The sequence below is a fragment of the Erythrolamprus reginae genome, chromosome 3 (genome assembly GCF_031021105.1).
Source record: "Erythrolamprus reginae isolate rEryReg1 chromosome 3, rEryReg1.hap1, whole genome shotgun sequence".
NCBI classification, from domain to species: domain Eukaryota; kingdom Metazoa; phylum Chordata; class Lepidosauria; order Squamata; family Dipsadidae; genus Erythrolamprus; species Erythrolamprus reginae.
The window spans coordinates 226,086,295-226,106,745 of NC_091952.1; the positions used below are offsets into that span (position 1 = coordinate 226,086,295).

Here is a 20,451-nt window from a genome sequence, read left to right on the forward strand (position 1 = left end):
TCAAATCCTCACAGCTTCAGTCTCAAACTATCTAGTGTGGGCCTCACCCCATTCTTAAGAGGTCCGTAAAGGGGGCGTGCATAAGCACACCAGTGTGCCTACCATCCCTGTCTTAGTATCCCCATTTATCTGTATTTTCTTTCTTTGATCATGTTTATGTTCATCTTGTACATATTTGACAAACAAACGAACAAATAACTCTCAGCACCCTATACTGTTGACCATGCTGGTTGGAATCACTGGGAATTATAGCCAACATCCATCTGTAGAATTATAGATTCCACATCCTTACCTTAAAAGATGTATGCATATGGACATGCATAAAATTACCATTGATTACCAATATTTTTAATGTATAATTTTCTGTAGATAGATATTTGCTTAGCTAACAAGCCATATTATCAGTGAGCCAGGGATATGGGTTTTTTTTAAATGAAATTGCTTCATAATTCTATTCTTATATTCTTAATGTTGCCAAGTCTGAGAAATATAGAGCTAAGGTTACAATAACCTCAGGTGGACACAGGAATGGCGGGGGGAAGGGACACCAAGATTAATAGTTGAAGAAAAAGAAGAAGACAACTTTTTCCCAATTGCAATTTCTCATTCTGTGTAGGAGGGGTTTTTTTTAAAAAAAAAAACAAGAATCGGGTAGCATTTTTCCTGACTAATAAATGTTATTAAAAGACCTGCATTCTCATGAGTTGCAGCTCACTACATTTGATGCCAGACTCCTGCTATAAGGTAGATGCTGCAACCATTCTGATCTTTAAAAATCTGGCTCAAAATGAGAAAAAAAAACCCATGCAAAACTGCCAGCTCTACTCCTTCTGGGGGATCGTTGGATGAATCAAACATACATGGCAAAGCAAAAGACAAAAGAATGAAGTATTGCTAGTAAATTATTGTTGTTGCTGTTGCATTATTATTATTATTATTATTATTATTATTATTATTATTATTATTATTATTATGTCAATACAACACAGCAAACGAGATCACTGTGCTGGATTCTGTATTTCATCACCAGTTGGGCGCTTCCCAAGCACCTAGGACTGCGTGATGTAGTGGCGAATTATGTTTGCCGATCCCAGTAAAGCAGCCTTTTGCAATTGACAGATGGAGATTTTGTCAACTCCGATGGTTTTCAAATGTCTGCTAAGATCCTTTGGCACTGCGCCCAACATGCCAAGTACCACTGGGACCACTTTCACTGGGTTATGCCAGAGTCGTTGCAGCTCAATATTTAGATCTTCGTATTTCACTAATTTCTCTAGCTGCTTCTCCTAAATTCTGCTGTCCCCTGGGATTGCGATGTCGATGATCCATACTTTCTTTTTCTCCACAATCAGGATGTCTGGTGTGTTATGCTTCAGAATTCGGTCAGTCTGAAGTCGGAAGTCCCACAGTAGTTTTGCTTGCTCATTTTGGACCACTTTTTCAGGCTTATGATCCCACCAGTTCTTTGCCACTGGTAAATGGTTGTTGTTGTTGTTGTTGTTACTGTTGTTGTTGTTATTATTATTTCATTAAACATGAAACTCAGTCACTGAACATTTTAAAAAGTGTCACAAACACTACTGGCTGGTGCTAGTGGTTGATACGGGTTGCTACCAATGTCCTAGGTTGTTGTTGTTCTTGTTGTTATTTCACCTTTGTTCAAAAGTCAATTAACAAAATATAAATGTAATACTCTAAGCCCCTGATGGTGAACCTATGATATGCGTGCCACAGGTGGCACACGGAGCCATATTGAAGGGCACGCGAAGCATTGCCCTATGTCAACTCCAGCGTGCATGTATGTGCTGGCCAGCTGATTTTCGGCTCTTGCGAAAAGATGTTTCTCCTCTTGGACACTTCATGAAAGTTTCTCTGAAGCTCTGGAAGCAAAACAATCTTTGGCTCTTGATTTCTTCGCTTGGCTCTCCCTCCCCCCTTCACTTTAAAACATGTACCTTCCTACCCGGAGGCAGGGAGCCGCTCTTTCTGTGCCTTCCCGGCTCAGCTCCGGAACCTTTTTGGGCTGGGAAACATCAGGGCGAGAATCTGTGGAGCTGCCCGGGCCTCCGGGATTGTGGGGGCTGTGGGGGGGAGGGAGTGTAAGAGAAAAAGGAAGCAGGAGACAGCAGAAGAAGGAAGAAGGTGTCCGATGCTGGGAGCCTGCCTGGCACACCTATCCACTGGCTCTTCAGGCAGGGGCACTTTCTCCCTCCCCGCCCACAACCCCCACCATCCCGGAGGCCGGCGCAGCTCCACAAATTCTCGCTCACGGGACCATTTCTGGTGGTTTCTACACCACTCTAAACGCTTTGAAATGTTTGTCTTTGAGAGCAGAGGTTTTCTAAGTGCAGCTCTTCCGTGGAATCCAGATTTGTGAAGCTCCCTTCGAATGTGGCAACTGGGTTCTGTACGTGTCTATTGTGCTCTGCAGTGATTTTAGGAGCTGTGGTCTTGCGATCCGCTCTAACAATTTGCTATAGAGTCCGACGGTCTCTCTCTCAGACAACTTCGACTTTCGACCAGACCTGTGCTTGGCTGAGGACATTTTCCCTTCTCTTTCAAAAGCAGTCATTACTTTTGAGACATTACCTCTTGAAATGCCAAACATTCGGGCACTTTCTGTTACACTAGCGCCTGCCATTCGAGCACCAACAATTTGGCCTCTTTGAAAGTCTGAGAGGTCTGCCATTTCTAGAAGGTTATAACCAATTTCCTTAAATTTCTGTTAAAAAAAGGTAATTTAGAAAAACATATCAAATAACAGAATTTTTTAAAAAACATCATAGTATGTCAAGTTTTGATTGAACATGTTCAAACATTATGCCAAAAAGTCAAGTGTTTCCATTTTTTTGGCCAACCCCCTATATGTTATATGCACTAAAAATAAGAGTGTTGCACAGCTGTCCTATTGTCTCAGGATCAGTTCTCCCTGATAATTTATTTTTCCAACAGAAAAATATTTTTTTTAAAAAAAGAAAGTGTCGTCCATTGTTACAGCTATGGCTGGGATGAATATGTTTTCATAACAAGTATTTTAAATCCTTTATCTCTTTTTCTTAAGAGATCTGGCTATATGTCATGATTTGATCTATAATTATAAATATAACCAACATTACTTAAAACAGGCAGTGAATCTGAGATTTGGAAGTTGGGCCAAAGAAACAAAACTAAGAACAAGTATCCTCTTTTTCTTTAAAAAAAAAAATTCAGTCTGGCAGCAATGCTTGAATGTATTACTTCAAATTTAGTCAGAGCAAGATGACAACCTCTCCTGTGGTTCCTTGGGCCTTGAATTAAAACAATTTTAAATGCCCAAGTGAATGACATCAGAAAATGTAATGCAACACCACCATCTGGTGACTGTTGCTGATATTAAATCTTCTAAAAGATTTAATTTTCCCCATATCTTTTCCAAGTTTACCTACAGAAAACCCCTCCTTATTGCTCCTTGTTAAATTTTAGAAACCTATCACTGTATACTGTACAGTAATCCAATGCACTGTCTTGGTGATTAATCACACTCTGGTTCTTATATAACATTGGCGATTTTCTGCTTGCACTGCCCAGAGACAAGTCTGTTGCCGAGCCCTCAATCTCCCAGATCCTATAGCCAAATTCAGCATTGTATGTCTCCATAAATCAGGGCACAGTGGCATGTTGACTAAAGATTCAACATTGCCTTTCTAAATGATTACCCTTACAACTTTTCTTTCATCTTTTGTAAGATAAAAAGAAAGATTGTATGGCTCAGATGGATAATTTTGATTACAGATACATTCTTTTCCACATTTTCCTCTTTTGTATTAATAGTGCCCAAAATGTATATGTTCAATATAGAAGAATGTTTAGTGCAATTTCAATTCAATTCAATTCAATTTATTAGATTTGTATGCCGCCCCTCTCCGAAGACTCGGGGCGGCTCACGACAACAATAAAAACAGTATAACAGTGGAACAAATCTAATAATAAAATTACATTAAAAAACCCAAACAATTTAAAAACCATACAACACATACATACCAAACATAAAATATAAGGAAGCCTGGGGGAGATGTCTTAATTCCCCCATGCCTGGCGATATAGGTGGGTCTTGAGTAACTTGCGAAAGACAAGGAGGGTGGGGGCCGTTCTAATCTCCAGGGGGAGTTGATTCCAGAGGGCCGGGGCCGCCACAGAGAAGGCTCTTCCCCTGGGGCCCGCCAAACGACATTGTTTGGTCGATGGGACTCGGAGAAGGCCAACTCTGTGGGACCTTATCGGCTGCTGGGATTTAAGCTTCATTCTGAATTATTTTTACATAGACAATCTAATTTTGTTTGTCCTCCCATTCTTCGTCCAATGGAGTCTATGGTCATTCTTGACTTACAACTACAGTGGTGCCTCTACTTAAGAACTTACTTCGTTCCGTGACCAGGTTCTTAAAGTAGAAAGGTTTGTAAGTAGAAGCAATTTTTTCCCCATAGGAATCAATGTAAAAGCAAATAATGCGTGCAAACCCATTAGGAAAGAAATAAAAGCTCGGAATTTGGGTGGGAGGAGGAAGAAGAAGAAGAGGAGGACAGTCGCTGCCAAAGGAAGAAGGTGAGGGGAATCAAAAAAATCCAAAACCTTAAGGCTTAAAAAAAATTGGCAGCCCAGAAAAGCCCAAAATGGTTGGGATTAAAGGGAGAATGGCAGGAAACTGGCCATGCCTTCATGCCGCTCTCAGATTTCCTGGGAAATTTTTCCGGGCTCGGGTTCTTAAGTAGAAAGTGGTTCTTAAGAAGAGGCAAAAAAATCTTGAACACAGAAAAGTTCTCAAGTAGAGGCGTTCTTAGGTAGAGGTACCACTGTATTTTGTTTAATGACTGCTTGCTTGCTTGCTTGCTTGTTTCTATTAAATGTTTTTCTGTTAATTTAAGCTTTTTATTATTTTATTATTATTATTATTATTTATTAGATTTGTATGCCACTCCTCTCCGTAGACTCAGGGCAGCTCACAACAACAATAAAACAATATACAACAAACCTAATAATTTAAAAGTCACTAAAAACCCCTTATTAAAAAGAAACATACACACAAACATACCATGCATAAACTGTATAGGCCTGGGGGAGATGTCTCAATTCCCCCATGCCTGATGGCACAGGTGGGTTTTAAGGAGTTTACAAAAGGCAAGGAGGGTGGGGGCAGTTCTAATCTCCGGGGGGAGCTGGTTCCAGAGAGTCAGGGCCGCCACAGAGAAGGCTCTTCCCCTGGGTTCCGCCAAACGACATTGTTTAGCCGACGCGACCCAGAGAAGGCCAACTCTGTGGGACCTAACCGGTCGCTGGAATTCGTGCAGCAGAAGGCAGTCCCGGAGATATTCTGGTCCGATGCCATGAAGGACTTTATAGGTCATAACCAACACTTTGAATTGTGACCGGAAACTGATCGGCAACCAATGCAGACTGCGGAGTGTTGGTGTAACATGGGCATACCTTGGGAAGCCCATGATTGCTCTCACAGCTGCATTCTGCACGATCTGAAGTTTTTGAACACTCTTCAAAGGTAGCCCCAGGTAGAGAGCATTACAGTAGTCGAGCCTCGAGGTGATGAGGGCATGAGTGACTGTGAGCAGTGAGTCCCGGTCCAGATAGGGCTGCAACTGGTGCACCAGGCAAACCTGGGCAAACGCCCCCCCCTTGCCACAGCTGAAAGATGGTTCTCTTTTTCTTATAAAAAATGCACAAATCCTATTATTTTTAAGCATAAATATTTTAAAGCATACATTTTCCAGCATACAAAAGGGTAGTATAGATAGTCTCCAACGTACAACCATAAATGGAGCTTCCCCATCATGACTGTATGTTCTAACAATCATAAAAAAGATAGATCATGCTAGCTGGGGGAATTCTGGGAGTTGAAGTTCACACATCTCAAAGTTGCTGAGGTTGAGAAACAGAGAAACTAAGCTAGCCACTTCCTTGTGTTTTTTCTAGTTGTTTCTTCCCACCTTGGTCTATTTTCCTCAGTGGGGTCCCTAGATTTGCACTTCCCTGTACTGTATATCTTTTTCTGTGCAACTCACAACACACCTTTTGTATCTTCTCCAAATTAGATTTTGTTCATTTCTTTCACTAATTCCAGGTTGCTTGCAAACTCCGCTTTTTTTGTTAAGAAGTCTCTAGTTTCTCCCTGTGATCAAATTACAATTTTCCCCATTTCTTTTTACACTCATGAGCTCTTCTTACATCCTGGTAATTGCAAGCCCTGGGCTCCAGCTTCCTAATACGTAAAATGTTTCCTTTTCTCTAATACCAAATGTCTACTACTTGTACCATTTCCCCCATTCCTCCCATTTTCCTGCAACCTGCTGGGCTACACCATCAGTAAATTAAAACTGATATTTCAGGAATCTGTGGGAAAGTGATGTGCCATCTGGGCTTGGGATTCAGAATGGAGAACTCCCAGGAGTCTCTTTACAACAAAGTTAAGAAAAGGTTTTCTTTTTCTTATCCAGATACTGCTCATTTATTCTCTCCATATATTTAATTTTTTTTCCCCACTCACCCAACCCTGAGCATTCAGGAGGAATAAAAATATTATAAAACAAATTAAAATTAGTCATAAACAGCAGCCAAGAAAACCATACTATAAAAATTCAAATTATACTAAGTGAATGCCACCTACTGTTTACTTACCACTAGTCAGAGAAAACAAATTCAAGCAAAATGTCTTTGCATAACTTTAGGAAAATATTCAAGTATATTGCCTTGGCAGGTTGCCAGAGGGAAAGAGTTGTACTATAGCATCATTTCAAAGACATATATTCACATAAGCACTGGAAGTCTGTAGCTGCAGAAAACAAAACCTGGGCATGATAAATTTTTATTTATTTATTTATTTGTTTGTTTTGTCATGTAGGTATTGGTGGTATACAAACATATAATAATATTTATATACATGATATAGTAAAAGAGAAACATTAGGACAGGGGATGGAAGGCACTCTGGTGCAATTATTATTTATTTATTTATTTATCTATCTATTTATTTTATTATTTATTTATTATTATTATTATCCAATTTGGCCATGAAGGTTTGGCATTTGACCAGAAATGTGCATTTTTAATCGTTTTCAGAATTTGACCTGATTTGGTGCCATATCTGCACCACTTGAAAGTCCAATATTTTTGAACTCCCAGGAGATAAAAAAAACCAAACAGATGTTTGAATTGAGAAGTAAAATGAATCTGTCAGATCTCTGGGAAAATCCCAAACTACACTGCTCAAAAAAGGAAATGGAACACTTAAACAACACAATATAACTCCAAGTAAATCAAACTTCTGTGAAATCAAACTTAGGAAGCAATGCTGATTGACAATCAATTTCACGTGCTGTCGTGCACATTCAACTTTGTACAGAACGAAGTATTCAATGAGAATATTTCATTCATTCAGATCTAGGATGTGTTATTTGAGTGTTTCCTTTATTTTTTTTAAGCAATATATAAGGCTGCCATATCTAAGATGCAAACAAAAAACAAAAAACCAACCCAAAAACCAACAGATCAGAGGGAAGTAAAGAGTTTTTATATCATTTTACTGCCTCCTAAGGAACCGCTTATTTAGTGTATCCAAGATGGGTTATTTGTTTGTTTGTTTGGTTGGTCAAGTAGGTATTGGTACTATACAAAGAGATACCAACGTTTATATACATGATACTAGTAAGAGAGAAACATTAGGACAGGGGACGGAAGGCACGCTGGTCCACTTATGCACACCTCTTACTCACCTCTTAGAAATCAGGAGAGGTCAATAGTGGATAGCCTAAGGGTAAAGTTTTAGGGGTTCGGTGATGATACTACTGAGTCTGGTAGTGAGTTCCATGCATCAACTACTCAGTTACTTAAGTCATATTGCTGAAGTCCATGGATGACCTTTATACTGCACGAGACAAAAAGAGGGCTGTGAAAATATTTACGGACCCCTCGCATTATTATTATTATTATTATTATTGTTATTATTATTATTATTTATTATGCCGCCCCTCTCCGTAGACATCCTGGACATAAACTGTTTCAACTCCTACCCCCAAAACGTCGCTACAGAGCACTTCACGCTAAGACAACTAGACACAAGAACAGTTTTTTCCCGAATGGCATCACTCTATTAAAATAAATAATTCCCTCAACACTGTCAAACCTTTTACTAAGCCTGCACTTCTATTTCTACTAGTTTTTCTCATCATTCCTACCAGCCTTTTCCTCCCACTTAGGACTGTATGACTGTAACTTGTTGCTTGTATCCTAAGTTTTTTATTAATATTGATTGTTTCTTCATTGCTTATTTGACCCTTATGACAATCATTAAGTGTTGTACCTAATGATTCTTGACAAATGTATCTTTTCTTTTATGTACACTGAGAGCATCTGCACCAAGACAAATTCCTTGCGTGTCCAATCACACTTGACCAATAAAGAATTTAATTCTATTCTACTCGATTCTATTCTATTCTATTCCTGCAGTCGAGTTTGGAGTGGTTTACTTTAAGTTTGTTTCTGTTCTGTGCCCGTGAGTTGTTGTGGTTGAAGCTGAAGTAGTCTTCAGACAGAAGTACTGTATCCAGAAATACAAATAACTGTTCATCAAGGAGCGAACGGAAAGTATCATCTCCAACTTTGCCGAAGATAATGGAAGGAAGGGAAAAAAATAACAACAGGGATGACTCGAACGCCTCTAGTCGCCCATTCTTTGGAGACGCAAAAAGCAGCATCGCATCAGCAGCCGGATGGGCGGTGCTTCGGCTTCCAGGGCAACCGGAGGGAAGCGAGGCGCATGCGCACAGCCTCCCACTTTCCCCCAAACGTCAGCAGCAGCCGCGGCTGGTGTGGCGATCGCCATGTTGATGCTGGGCAGGGGGCTGGATGCCAGGTAAACGGGACGGGTCGCGGAGGGGCTGAGAGAGGCTTCCGGTCTGGAATGAGGCCTTTCGGGTGCCACGCTCCCCGGCGTGGGGTGGGTGTGCTCGCCCCGGTATGGAGGGGTAGCGTCGTCCGGGTTCGGCGAGGGACGATCCGCCCCGTTGAAGAAGTGGGGGTTTGGCGTCGAAGAAGTGGGGGTTTGGCGTCGATCAGGGCATATGGGAATGGTAGTCCAGAGCGTGCTGTAGGGCAGGGGTCACCAACCTTGGTCACGTTAAGCCTGGTGGACTTCCAACTCCCAGAATTTCTGAGCCGGGACTTGCCGGCAAAGGGTTTCTGGGAGTTAAAGTCCGCAAGTCAATAAAAGGGCCATAGCTCCCTACCTATCCCTGGTTTAGGATTTTGGCGGGAAACGCTGAAGATTCTCGGCAACCTGAGGCGCTGGAGGCCTTCAGAAGTAGCACCCGCGCCTCTTTTCCCAGCCCTCAGTTCCCATCACCGGCGTGGCAGCGTGCTCGGAGGGACTCGCTTTCTGGAGGCCCCCGTCCCTTCATTCAAGCTCCTCCGGCTTCCTTTCCCTGGTCGCAAAAGCCGTTGGGATCGATATTTGACCAAAAGCCGCCTTGTTGTGTCCCTCCCATATATTCCCCCCCCCCCCAAGAAAGCACCGTAATTAGCACAATACTCTGCTCAAAAAAATAAAGAGAACACTTAAACACAATATAACTCCAAGTAAATCAAACTTCTGTGAAATCAAACTGTCCGTTTAGGAAGCAACCCTGATTGACAATCAATTTCATGTGCTGTTGTGCACATTCAACTTTGTACAGAACAAAGTATTCAATGAGAATATTTCATTCATTCATTCAGATTTAGGATGTGTTATTTGAATGTTCCCTTTATTTTTTTGAGCAGTGTATATAAAATGTGATGCCCAAAAGAAGATGCAATGATGTAACAATGCAGAATCACTCACTGTATTTATTGTATTATTGCTTTTATAAAAAAGACTGAAATTTAATAAATTCAATTGAAAATAAGAAATAAAAGGGCGAGTGAGTGCCTTGAGGACAGGACTTCAATCTACTCCAGGTATTACTTAACAATGTGATAAGCAAAGGGGATTATGCCCCTTGCCTTTTGGACATACTTGCCTACTTACTGCAGGGAAGGATTATTTATTCTCTATTGATGTGTTCGACTAATGAGTTGCTTTTTCTAAAAGCAGTTGCTTTCATGTAGGTATAACTTTTTATTTGTTTACATTTATTATAGCCAGCAATTCCTCTCGAATTAGGGCAATGTAGAGATACAAAACATTTAAAAACAAAACAATCTGACAGTTCATATTAAAACAATAAACTAAACCAGGCCCTGCATAAACAGGTGAACCCCAGGCCTAATACTGAATCCTGTCTTAAATGCTTTTGGGAAGGTTAGGAGAATGCAATATAGTTTGAGCCTATATATGCTACTCTAGCATTAGTGTTTCTAGCAAAACTGTTAGTAGTTGTTTTTCAGGAAGCTCCAAAAAAAGAGCCTCCTAAGTGTCTCACAAGAAGTACTACTCTACTGACCAGCTTTCAGGTCCCTTCTGAATAGCCAGGTTAGCAGCCAGTTGAGGCCCGGGGAATCCCAAGGAGCAAGGGGAACAGATCAGTAGAACCCAGAGCAGTTGCAGTCAGTAGGCCAAGACTTATTTCCCATCCAGGCACCCAAGGTGATCATAAATCAAGATTTATCTGGTTTAGGTTTGATTTTCTATTCAGAATTAATAGACACTGTGGCCTAACCAAATTGCTTCCACCAGGTCTCTTGAAAGTTTGCTGTATTGTTGGATGTGTTTATAATTCTCAACACTATCCTTTGCATTTATTATAACTTAACTCTTCTTTTTTAAAATAGGGATAATCAGACCAGGCAAATACGGGAAGCTGTTTCAAATGTAGAAAAACATTTTGGTGAATTATGCCAAATATTTGCAGCATATGTACGAAAAACTGCCAGGCTACGAGACAAAGCAGACCTTTTAGTAAATGAGATACATGCTTATGCAGCTACAGAAACACCAAATTTAAGACTTGGATTGAAAAACTTTGCAGATGAGTTTTCCAAGCTTCAGGATTATCGCCAAGCAGAGGTATAAATTTACATTTATGCGTTTTCTCATGTCAATACTCAAACTTTAAGTGTTTGCATGTTATGACCACGATAATAAATGAATTACAATTAGAGCTATTGGAATCTAGTACCATACAGTGTAACTTATCCATAAACAGAACTTTAAATCTTTTGATAATTTCTAATGTGTAGTCCCTCTGATTCGTTCCAGAATAAATTTTCAAAGAGAGAATTAAACCCTTTTTTCAGTATATTAAAAAGATACCCTAGTAAGGGTTTGTCAGTTTAAGTTGCATTTGGATGTAATCATTCGTTTTTTTAAATGACTAGCAAATTAATAATTGTATTGTAAACTAAATGATGTATCCCTCTGCTATTTCCTTCTTTATTATTTTCTATATTTTAGATTCACGGAAAGTAATGGGTATTTATGCAATGAAAAGTTCTAGAATGATTCATCTTGACCTTTTTTTATAGGTAGAAAGACTTGAAGCTAAAGTTGTTGAACCTCTGAAATGTTATGGGACCATCATAAAACTTAAAAGAGTATGTGACAGACTTTGTTTTCATTTTTCATGTTTTAAGGTACAAAATTTGAACCCAAAATTTATTTTAAGTAAGACATTCATTAAGTGAACTTGGCCCCATTTTACAACCTTTCTTGCCAGTTAACTGTTAGTGACATGATTGTTAAGTGAATCTGGCTTTCCCTTATTGACTTTGCTTGTTACAAGGTCACAAAAAGTGATAATATGATTCTGGGACACTACCACTATCACAAATATGAGTCAGTTGCCAGGTATCAGAATTTTGATCACGTGACCATGGGGATTGTGTAATGCTCATAAGTGTGAAAAACTCGTAAAACACCTTTTTCAGTTTAGCTGTAACTTTGATCAGTCACTAAATGAACAGATATAAATTGAGGATATCTGCATTTCTCTAAGAACTTGGTGTTTTTAGTCTTTTTTAATTCAAATAATGAAATCCTAAAATCTATGAAAGGCCATGTAATTAAAATTATGCATGTTTGGATATTGAAAACTTTGAAATTCAAAGGCATATATGTACACAAAAATTCATTTAACACAGGAATCATAATTTCATTTGTTCATCCAAACATTTGTATAAGTATACTGAATTATTAAATCAGAAAAGGTTTAATATTTTAGTATTTTCTATTATATACTGTTGTATGGGGATTTTAGAAAAATAGATACCATAGACTTGCTACTTTGTTTGCATGACAGAGAGAGATCTTAGGGCTGCATTCATGAGTAAAAAGGCTTATTCATATTTTGTTGTATTAAATCAAGACCTGGATGGATTGCAATAAGTGTTTTTTTACAAAAATGTTCCTACAAATTGCAGCAGCTATTTAATTTCAGTTGCTTTAAAGTGGGATAAACTCCCAGGAAATTTATGTGTCAGTACCTTCCAGATCAGAAGCAATAGGCCTCTATGATTACTCATTTTATGGCTCATAGGCCACATCTGGCCCTTTGGTTGCCCCTATCTGGCCATCAGTGACAGGGTAGCCCTCCATAATTTTTTCATGTGGCCCTTTGTTCACCCCTGCTTTAGATACCAATAGCTGAACATCCAGTTATGATAAATGGCTATTTCCTTCATCTGTTGCCTAAGATTTTGGGAAACAGGATGTGGGAGGGGACCTCATCCTACAGCAATTCTAAAAAATTGGGGAAAATACTTTATCAAAAAGCAATAACCTGAATCTCTCTTGTTATCATTTAATCAATACCCTAAAGCAAATGCTTTAGAATTCCACAAAAATGTAAATTATTAGAAACCTCTTTTTAAAAAAGAGTTTTTGAAATGCCTAAAATGTGTTGCAGGAGGATCTCAAAACAACTTTAACAGCAAAGAACAGAGAAGCAAAACAATTATCTCAACTGGAGAGGACCCGTCAACGAAATCCATCTGATCGGCATATTATTGTATCCTTTGCACACATTCTTATTTAAAACCTTATGTGCAATAAACTGTTGAAAAAAATTGATACAAGTAAAAAATCAAATACAATTTCTTTTACATTCTGTTTACCTAAAATTACTTAGTTGACAAGCAACATTGATTGTCCAGCAATTAAAAGTAATTTCCTGCTTATAGGATTCAATTTCTTTGCTTCCCAATTTTGTTATAGTTTCAAGATTTACTAAAATTCTAAAGTTATCAATAATTTCTGTATGATAAACTAGAAGATTGATGAGTTATACAGAAAGAATTGTTTAAATGTCAGAAAAACTGCTGTAGTATTTTCTATAACTTAAAATATATTCCTTTACTGTTAACTCCTTCAGTCACAGGTAAGTCTTCCATCTGAAATAAAGGTGTAAAATCTATTGATAATTATGCTGTTTTGTATTTATAATTGCTTCACCAATAAGATAAAAAATAAGTTATATATACAGTACCTACATATATTAAGATCAGTAGTAATAAATTTTCTTTAAAGATCTCTTACTTTAAAAGACAAAAAAGTGTTCAATAGCATGTTTTCTGACTAACATACATTATTAAAATTCATGTTAAATAGCTAAATTGATTTTTTAATTAAAGTTAATAACTAGTATTGGCATAAAATATTGCATAGTTAATTTAATTAGGTATACAAGAGATCCAAACTCTTCTCAGAATTTGGTCACATTTAAAGAAATATAATCATTTAATCATCACGAAGACCTGGCTGTGCCGGCAGGCTTTGGGGCCATAAATTTTACATTCCAAATGGCCAATTTTATGAATGGCGTGCATGTGTATGATGGTGACTGTATTTTATATGTATGGGGTTTCAGTTTACAATGTTTTAGTTCAGAAATGTTCGACTTCTTTTATCTTTTTATCTATTTTATTGTATTTTTATCACTGTTGTAAGCTGCCCTGAGTCCTTTGGGATTGGGCGGCACAGAAGTCGAATGAATGAATAAATGAATGAATAAATAAAAGTCCTGACATAATATTTGTAAATAAAGCTGATTAGAATTACCAGGTTTAGGAGTAAACAGCTCATGGTTAGTTTCATTGGCTCGTTTATTGCATGGACAGTATCTAGATTTAAATGGAATGTTCTTAGGGTTTTATTTCCTAAGGATGTAAAGCTGGGATATCTGTAATATAAATAAAAATAATTAAGCATTAAATAAACCCAAAATGCTAAGAAAAATATTACTAATGTTTAAAACTACTACAGCAGCAAACTACTGTAGTAAAACTACTACAGCAGTAAATCAGCTTAACGTCCATAAAATCTTTGAATTAAGTTTTAGGAATGAAAGACTGAAAGAATAGTGCTTTATCAGCAAATCTATTTGTTTCCAGTAAATATTTCTAAGTTACAGTTGAGAAAAATATAAACATTTTCCTGTCTATCTTTACGAACATTTTTCCAAGGATCCTATAGCTACAGCTGGGTCATGGGAAAACTGAGTCCCAGTTCCAGTAGGGATTTATGGTTAATGGGTATTATTAATGCTCAGAAAAGAGCTAAAACTGTTACTGTTTTTAAAAGGCTGTTCCTAGCTCAGTTTGTCTGTTTAATGATTTCCCCAATACAGCATACTCAACTTGATTAAGAAATCAAGCTTTTCCAATTGTGAGGGTGGAGGTTCATTCTCAAAGCTTATGGATTGGTTTCCAAACATTTCATTACCAGGCTCATCCTACACCCAAGTTAGAGATATCTGCCACTTTTCCAATTATGCTAATGTTGAATACATATGACAGTATACTAGCGTAGGTCCACTAGATAATTGTTTGCAATCACTACTGTCTACATCTTTCACACTTACCATATAGTTACCTAAAGCAGCAATAAAACATTTAAGAGTTATATTTTCTATACGGTTTGTAGTACTTTCCAAATTGTAGGAAATACATAATTTATTTAGAGTACTATTCTAGGAGCTATAGATATAGCAAGCAGTATGCTTTCTCAGACGGCTTATCTAATAATTTTTTAAATAGATCTTTGGAAAACATCTGTTGTAGGGGAAAATCATTTTATTTTTAAGGCTGAAAGTGAATTACAGAGAGCTTCTCTGGATGCAACTAGAACAAGTCGGCAGTTGGAGGAAACAATTGACAATTTTGAAAAACAAAAAATAAAAGATATTAAGGTAAGTATGTAATTCTGGTACAAAGCAGCAAAGCAATACAGATAGTGGAGTTTGCAGACTGTTTCTGAAATGGGAACAAATCTCCACACATTTAATGAACTTGGTTAGCCTCCATGTGTGGACCTTAGAAAGGATATAATTCCTGCTTTAACTTTTAAAATTGGCATGTTCAAGTTTAGTGACATATTTCAAATTATGTTCACTAAGTAATTAAAAGTGGCAGTTTTTAAACAATCATAGTGCATGTCAGAGATACAGTTTAGCCCCAGCAAATTGCTGCTTCTATTAAAATATCTCATTTACAGTGAAGAACAACACTGCTCAGATTTATTACAGAATTTGATACTAAAATTACAGAATTGCAGTGCAATTGATATTTGAATAGATTAACATTAAAATTTATTAATTCTAAGGAACAGGCAGTTCCTTTACTAAATATATGAAATTGGAACTTAAACACTCAGCCAATACTAGGATGAGTGGAAAAAAATAATGTTCAGATGGTCCATGCTATTTGCATTTCACATAAGAAACCTTCAAATAAAGTGTAGAACTTTTCCCAGCTGAAGTCAGGAAAGAACAAGTATTCTAGTCAACTGTTCAGGAATAAATTGTGATTGCACTGATCTTTTTTAGGAAGATACTAATCAGCCTGTACAAAAGGCACCAATTATATAAATACCATTATAAACTAAATTGAACATTCAGTGTGTTTTTTTCAAGCACAGTGAAGTTTTTGAGTTTTGATAGTGAATGGCACAATTATTGCTACAACTGTCATAAATTAAGATACATAAATGTATATATATTATTCTGTCCTTCATTTTTAGAGCATACTTTCAGAATTTATTACAATTGAAATGTTATTTCATGGAAAGGCCTTAGAAATTTATACTGCTGCATTTCAAAATATACAAAATATTGATGAGAATGAAGATTTAGAGGTAAGAGACCAAATCCATATTTGGTAAAGTTGAAGTTTTGTGACATATTTATTCATTTTTAAAATTAGCTGTTGCCAAATAATTTAATGTTTAAATAATATTTTATTGGATAATTGAAAATATTTAAAAATGTATATGCTTCTATTCAATAAAAACCTCAAGAAATAATTATAGTTATAAATTTTAAAGCAGACAAAAAGTAGATTGAATAAACAACAGAAAGGTTTCACATTCTTGCTCATTCTGTCCATAAATAGAGATGCAATTTATTAAATCTATCTTATCAGTGTAGATTTGGTGATAGGAAGCAACAGATTTATACCTACTCTGTCTTTCTAATTTCAACTTTTTAAAAGTGTTAATGTGCTTCTCTAAATTGTATGAGAAGGAAAGCACTGAAATATGTTTTGCTGATTTAAGTGTTAGCCAGCTGCTAGCACTTCAAAATAGGCTGGGGTTTTTTGCAACATGGAAAGAAAGTAAATAAGCCCTTTTAACTTAATTTACAGAATTTTTTCCGCATCTAGAAGTTATGATATAATAAGCCAAGCATAGGCAATATAAATTCAGACAAAGCTTCTTTAATTGCTTTTAACAATTTAAAACCAAACAACTTTCAAAAAATAAATTTCTAGCTTTTCTCTTTAGTACTGAAGAGATAAAGGAAACTTAAATTACACAAGCTCTCCTGCTTGACCTGCACTTACAAAACAACATCCAGATTTTGGACTGATAATCATATCTGGTCACATTTATATCTTCAGAAGAGATGAGCTGATATTCAACTTTCTGTCTTTGAAACCATTTACAATACTGTACATCCTAGAATCCTTACTACTTTGATTACACCAATCTGTTCAAATTAAAATGTGGACTACTGGTAGTATACCAAGAAATTATGCGTTGAAGTGATGTTTATATCACTTAAATGATTACTTAGGTAATCACTTAAATGATTACTTAGGTAATCATAACTTCCTGAAAAATAGTGCTCCTCAGAATTGCTGCATGCATTCCAAATCTCACTATCAACATTTAAGTTTTATTAACAGGTATTCCGGAGTTCACTTTATCCACCAGAACATCAAACCCGTTTGGATATTGTCCGTGCAAATTCTAAATCTCCCCTTCAGAGAATTGGTTCTCCCAGAACCTGTACTGGAATACCTCAGGTAAAAAAAGATTTTGAATGTTTTTGTCACTAAGTGCTACAAATGTTTTCATATAGTCTTTCCAAATAATGTATTATCTCTAACTAGAAATCTATTAGATATCAAATTGTTCGAATGCCCACTTTACTTGCCACTTCAATAAAGTTAAAAATGTTTTTGACTAAAAGCAGATTTTTAAATTTAAAAACCCATGTGCCAATTTATTTTGCATCTTACATGTATTTGTTCATTTTGGAAAATCTGGTTTAAAATACTTCCATTTTAAGATAGTTGATATGTAAGATAGTCTGCCAACAATGAATCCTTACATACAAAAAATATTTATAAAAATGTTTTTCTTTCTCCAATGAAGGCTTTTCAGTTTATTTCAAACAGTTATGTTCTTTGTTAGCAGATTGCTAGGAATCGCTTTAAGGAAGAGGAGGAGGAAGAAGAAGAGGAGGAGGAGGAAGAGGAGGAGGAGGAAGATGAAGAGTTAGAAACCACTAAGGAGGAAAGATAGTTTTGCCACAAAACATTCCTCAAATTAAAAATACTAGTTGTATTTACATTTCATGTTAAGAAATCATAAGGACAGCCATTAAAATTACTGCAAAAAATGCATTATTTTGACCTTATGATCTCTTAATAGTATAATATGTACCAAAAGTTGTTAAAATTGAGATATTTTAGAAATTTGTGCCAAATATGACAATGACCTGAAAGGATTCACCATCAGTTTCTTTGCTTTTCAAGACAGATATTCCCATCAATTGTGTATTAACACATCGCCTTGTTAACCGAATAAAATGACCTTCATTTTCTTTGATGTATTATAGAATCCATCCGTTGTCAAAACATCTAAACTTGCTTTTGTACACAATGGTGTAATTCTAAAAATGTACAGGTAGTTCTCAGCTTACAACTACAATTGAGCCCAAAATTGTTGATAAACAAGACAATTATTGAGTTATGCGTCATTTTCCCCCACACACACACACAGTTAAGTAAAGAATGCCGTCATTAAGTGAATCTGGCTTCCTCCAGTGACTTTGTTGGGAGCTGGTTGGAAAGGTTATTAATGGTGATCACATTATCCTGGGTCAGTGTAACTGTCATAAATACCATGCCAAGTGTCCATGGGGATGCTGCAATAGTGTAAGTGTGAAAACTTAATTGGATTTTGATGTATTGTCTTTTTTATATGTTGTAAGCTGCCCCAAGTCCTTGGAGAGGGGCGGCATATAAATCTGATTAATAAATAAACTACCGTTTTTAGGACATTCACATTTCTGGATATGAAGCCCAACATGGATTTTCAGGGCATGTGCTGAAATAAGCTCCTTCCCCAATAAGCTCCAACTACTTTCTGGGAAAAGGGGACAACATGCCCCACGCACCCGGGCCAAGCCCACTTGGGAACAACTGAGGCAGCCAATTCGTCTTCTGGTGGTTCCCATTTGTTCCAAGACCCCCATCCTTTCCTCAGAAAGGCAGCAGTAACTTGGTCCCCGCCTTGCGTCCTCCTCCTCGCAGGCAGAGGCAGAGCCCAGAGGAGTTGAGCCGGTCATGTGGCGTGTGTGCATCTTGTGTCAGTGCCTGTGCACACCCTTCCTGCTTGTTCCCTCTCTTCCTCTCCCAGTCAAAAGAATGCCCGGTGAAAAAAGAGCAACTCCTGGCCAGGAAAAGAGACCAAGAGGTAGGTGTGCGCAGGCACCGACAAAACGTGCACACCCCGTGGTACTGGCTCGGCTCCTCTGGGCTCTGCCTCCATCAGCATTTTGAAATATGCTCCTGCCTGCGAGGAGATGGCAAGGTAGGGATCGAGGATCTGGACCCACCATGGCGGGAGGAGGAGAATGCCTTGCCCCTCACAAGACACACTTCCTACTTGAATCTCACTGCCCCGTGGTGTGTGTCTGTCAGTCTGCAGAGAAACATCTTGCAAAGTTTTAAAAAAACTCAGGAGAGAGTAATTAACTTCTTGTACTGGAAAGTAATTCTGTACTTTTCAAGGTGCTTTTCTTCACAGACCAACTGAGACACCACAGAGCTGCCAGACTCCGTTAAGATTCATGGGCCAGCCCGCCTCCCAAAAATAAGAACCCCCCAATAAGGCTAAGGCCATAATTCAGGGGTCGGAAAAAAACACAATAGTCCTGTCACTTTTCAGTGCCATTATAACTTAACAGGGTGTCCAGGGGGAAGCATTTTGAAATTCCCTTTTATTTCCCTATAATGTGCATTTTAGTTAAGGTAGTCGTAGATGATGTCATACCAAACGGCTAAGCTGTGGAGAAATATCGGTAGCTAAGAGAGCAAGTTGTTGCCACAGTTATGTTCATTTTTGCTTTACTCTGCCAGGCAGCGCAATCAGTTTTGGGGTTTTTTTACATGATTTTCCCCTGACTTTTAAATATTTTAATACAGTTTGGGGGGGTTTCCTGATTTATTCCCTTTTTTCCTCTAATTCCATATTTTCCGAATCACCAATTTCCGTTTTCCAGGTATGCTGGACACCCTGCCTAAACAGTAAGTAAACAAATTGTTGTAAGTTGAAAACAGAAAGATCTTGATCATTATTTACAGCCCTATCTTCCAGTATGCCATATAACTGGAGAACTGTCAGTGAAGCCTGAATATAATATTCTTTGCCCATCCTTAGACAGATTCTTCCCTAGAGTCGTTGGTGTTTAACTGAATAATCATATTTGATTTGCAACAGAAGTGTGAGTCAGTATTAAATGGTTAATCTTTTAGCATGTTATGGTATAGCTTTAAGTTTTTAGTCAAAATTCACATGGCTTTAGAAAAAAAATGGGATTTAATTTTTTTCTCATGTTATAATTAGAATTAATAATTAATACATTATGTATTAGCAATATTCTAATCCATTCTATTTAATTGTAGGTTGTTTTTAAAAAATAAAAAATGCTTTTAAACATTAAGTATTTATGTCCTGTGATATAATTTATATCCTGCGGAAGGAATAAAGTGAAGTGAGGGAATAAAAAAAATCCAAAACTTTAAGGCTTAAAAAAAAAGAGGGACTCTGAGGCGGTGAGGAGCATGTGCCTCCCATACACCAGGCATGAGATTGCCTCCCATACACTGCACCAAACAGAGAAACCAAGGCGGGAGAGGGGGAAAACCTCCCACTCCTTTGACCGAAAGGCTACTGCTGCTGCTTCCTCTTCCTTCCCATGCTGAACAG

The 20,451-nt window shown here is 37.5% G+C and overlaps 1 protein-coding gene across 1 annotated transcript; it reads left to right on the top strand.

Annotated features, from left to right (window-relative positions):
- Positions 1-8,825: 8,825 nt before the first annotated feature.
- CIBAR1 (CBY1 interacting BAR domain containing 1) lies at positions 8,826-20,182 on the top strand. The gene is made up of 9 exons (XM_070748078.1): positions 8,826-8,895; positions 10,791-11,025; positions 11,484-11,552; positions 12,863-12,964; positions 13,328-13,333; positions 15,038-15,142; positions 15,973-16,086; positions 17,139-17,258; positions 17,653-20,182. The coding sequence occupies exons 1-9, from the start codon at positions 8,864-8,866 to the stop codon at positions 17,758-17,760; spliced, it is 891 nt and encodes a 296-aa protein (XP_070604179.1). The 5' UTR covers positions 8,826-8,863; the 3' UTR covers positions 17,761-20,182.
- Positions 20,183-20,451: the final 269 nt, after the last annotated feature.

What these genes read in the sequence shown, in the direction of transcription:
- CIBAR1 (XM_070748078.1), top strand. Translation starts at nt 8,864, where the DNA reads ATGTTGATGCTGGGCAGGGGGCTGGATGCCAG. An exon ending in AGGATTATCGCCAAGCAGAG is followed by an intron (nt 11,026 to 11,483) that starts GTATAAATTTAC and finishes CTTTTTTTATAG; the next exon opens with GTAGAAAGACTTGAAGCTAA. An exon ending in AAAAAATAAAAGATATTAAG is followed by an intron (nt 15,143 to 15,972) that starts GTAAGTATGTAA and finishes CTTCATTTTTAG; the next exon opens with AGCATACTTTCAGAATTTAT.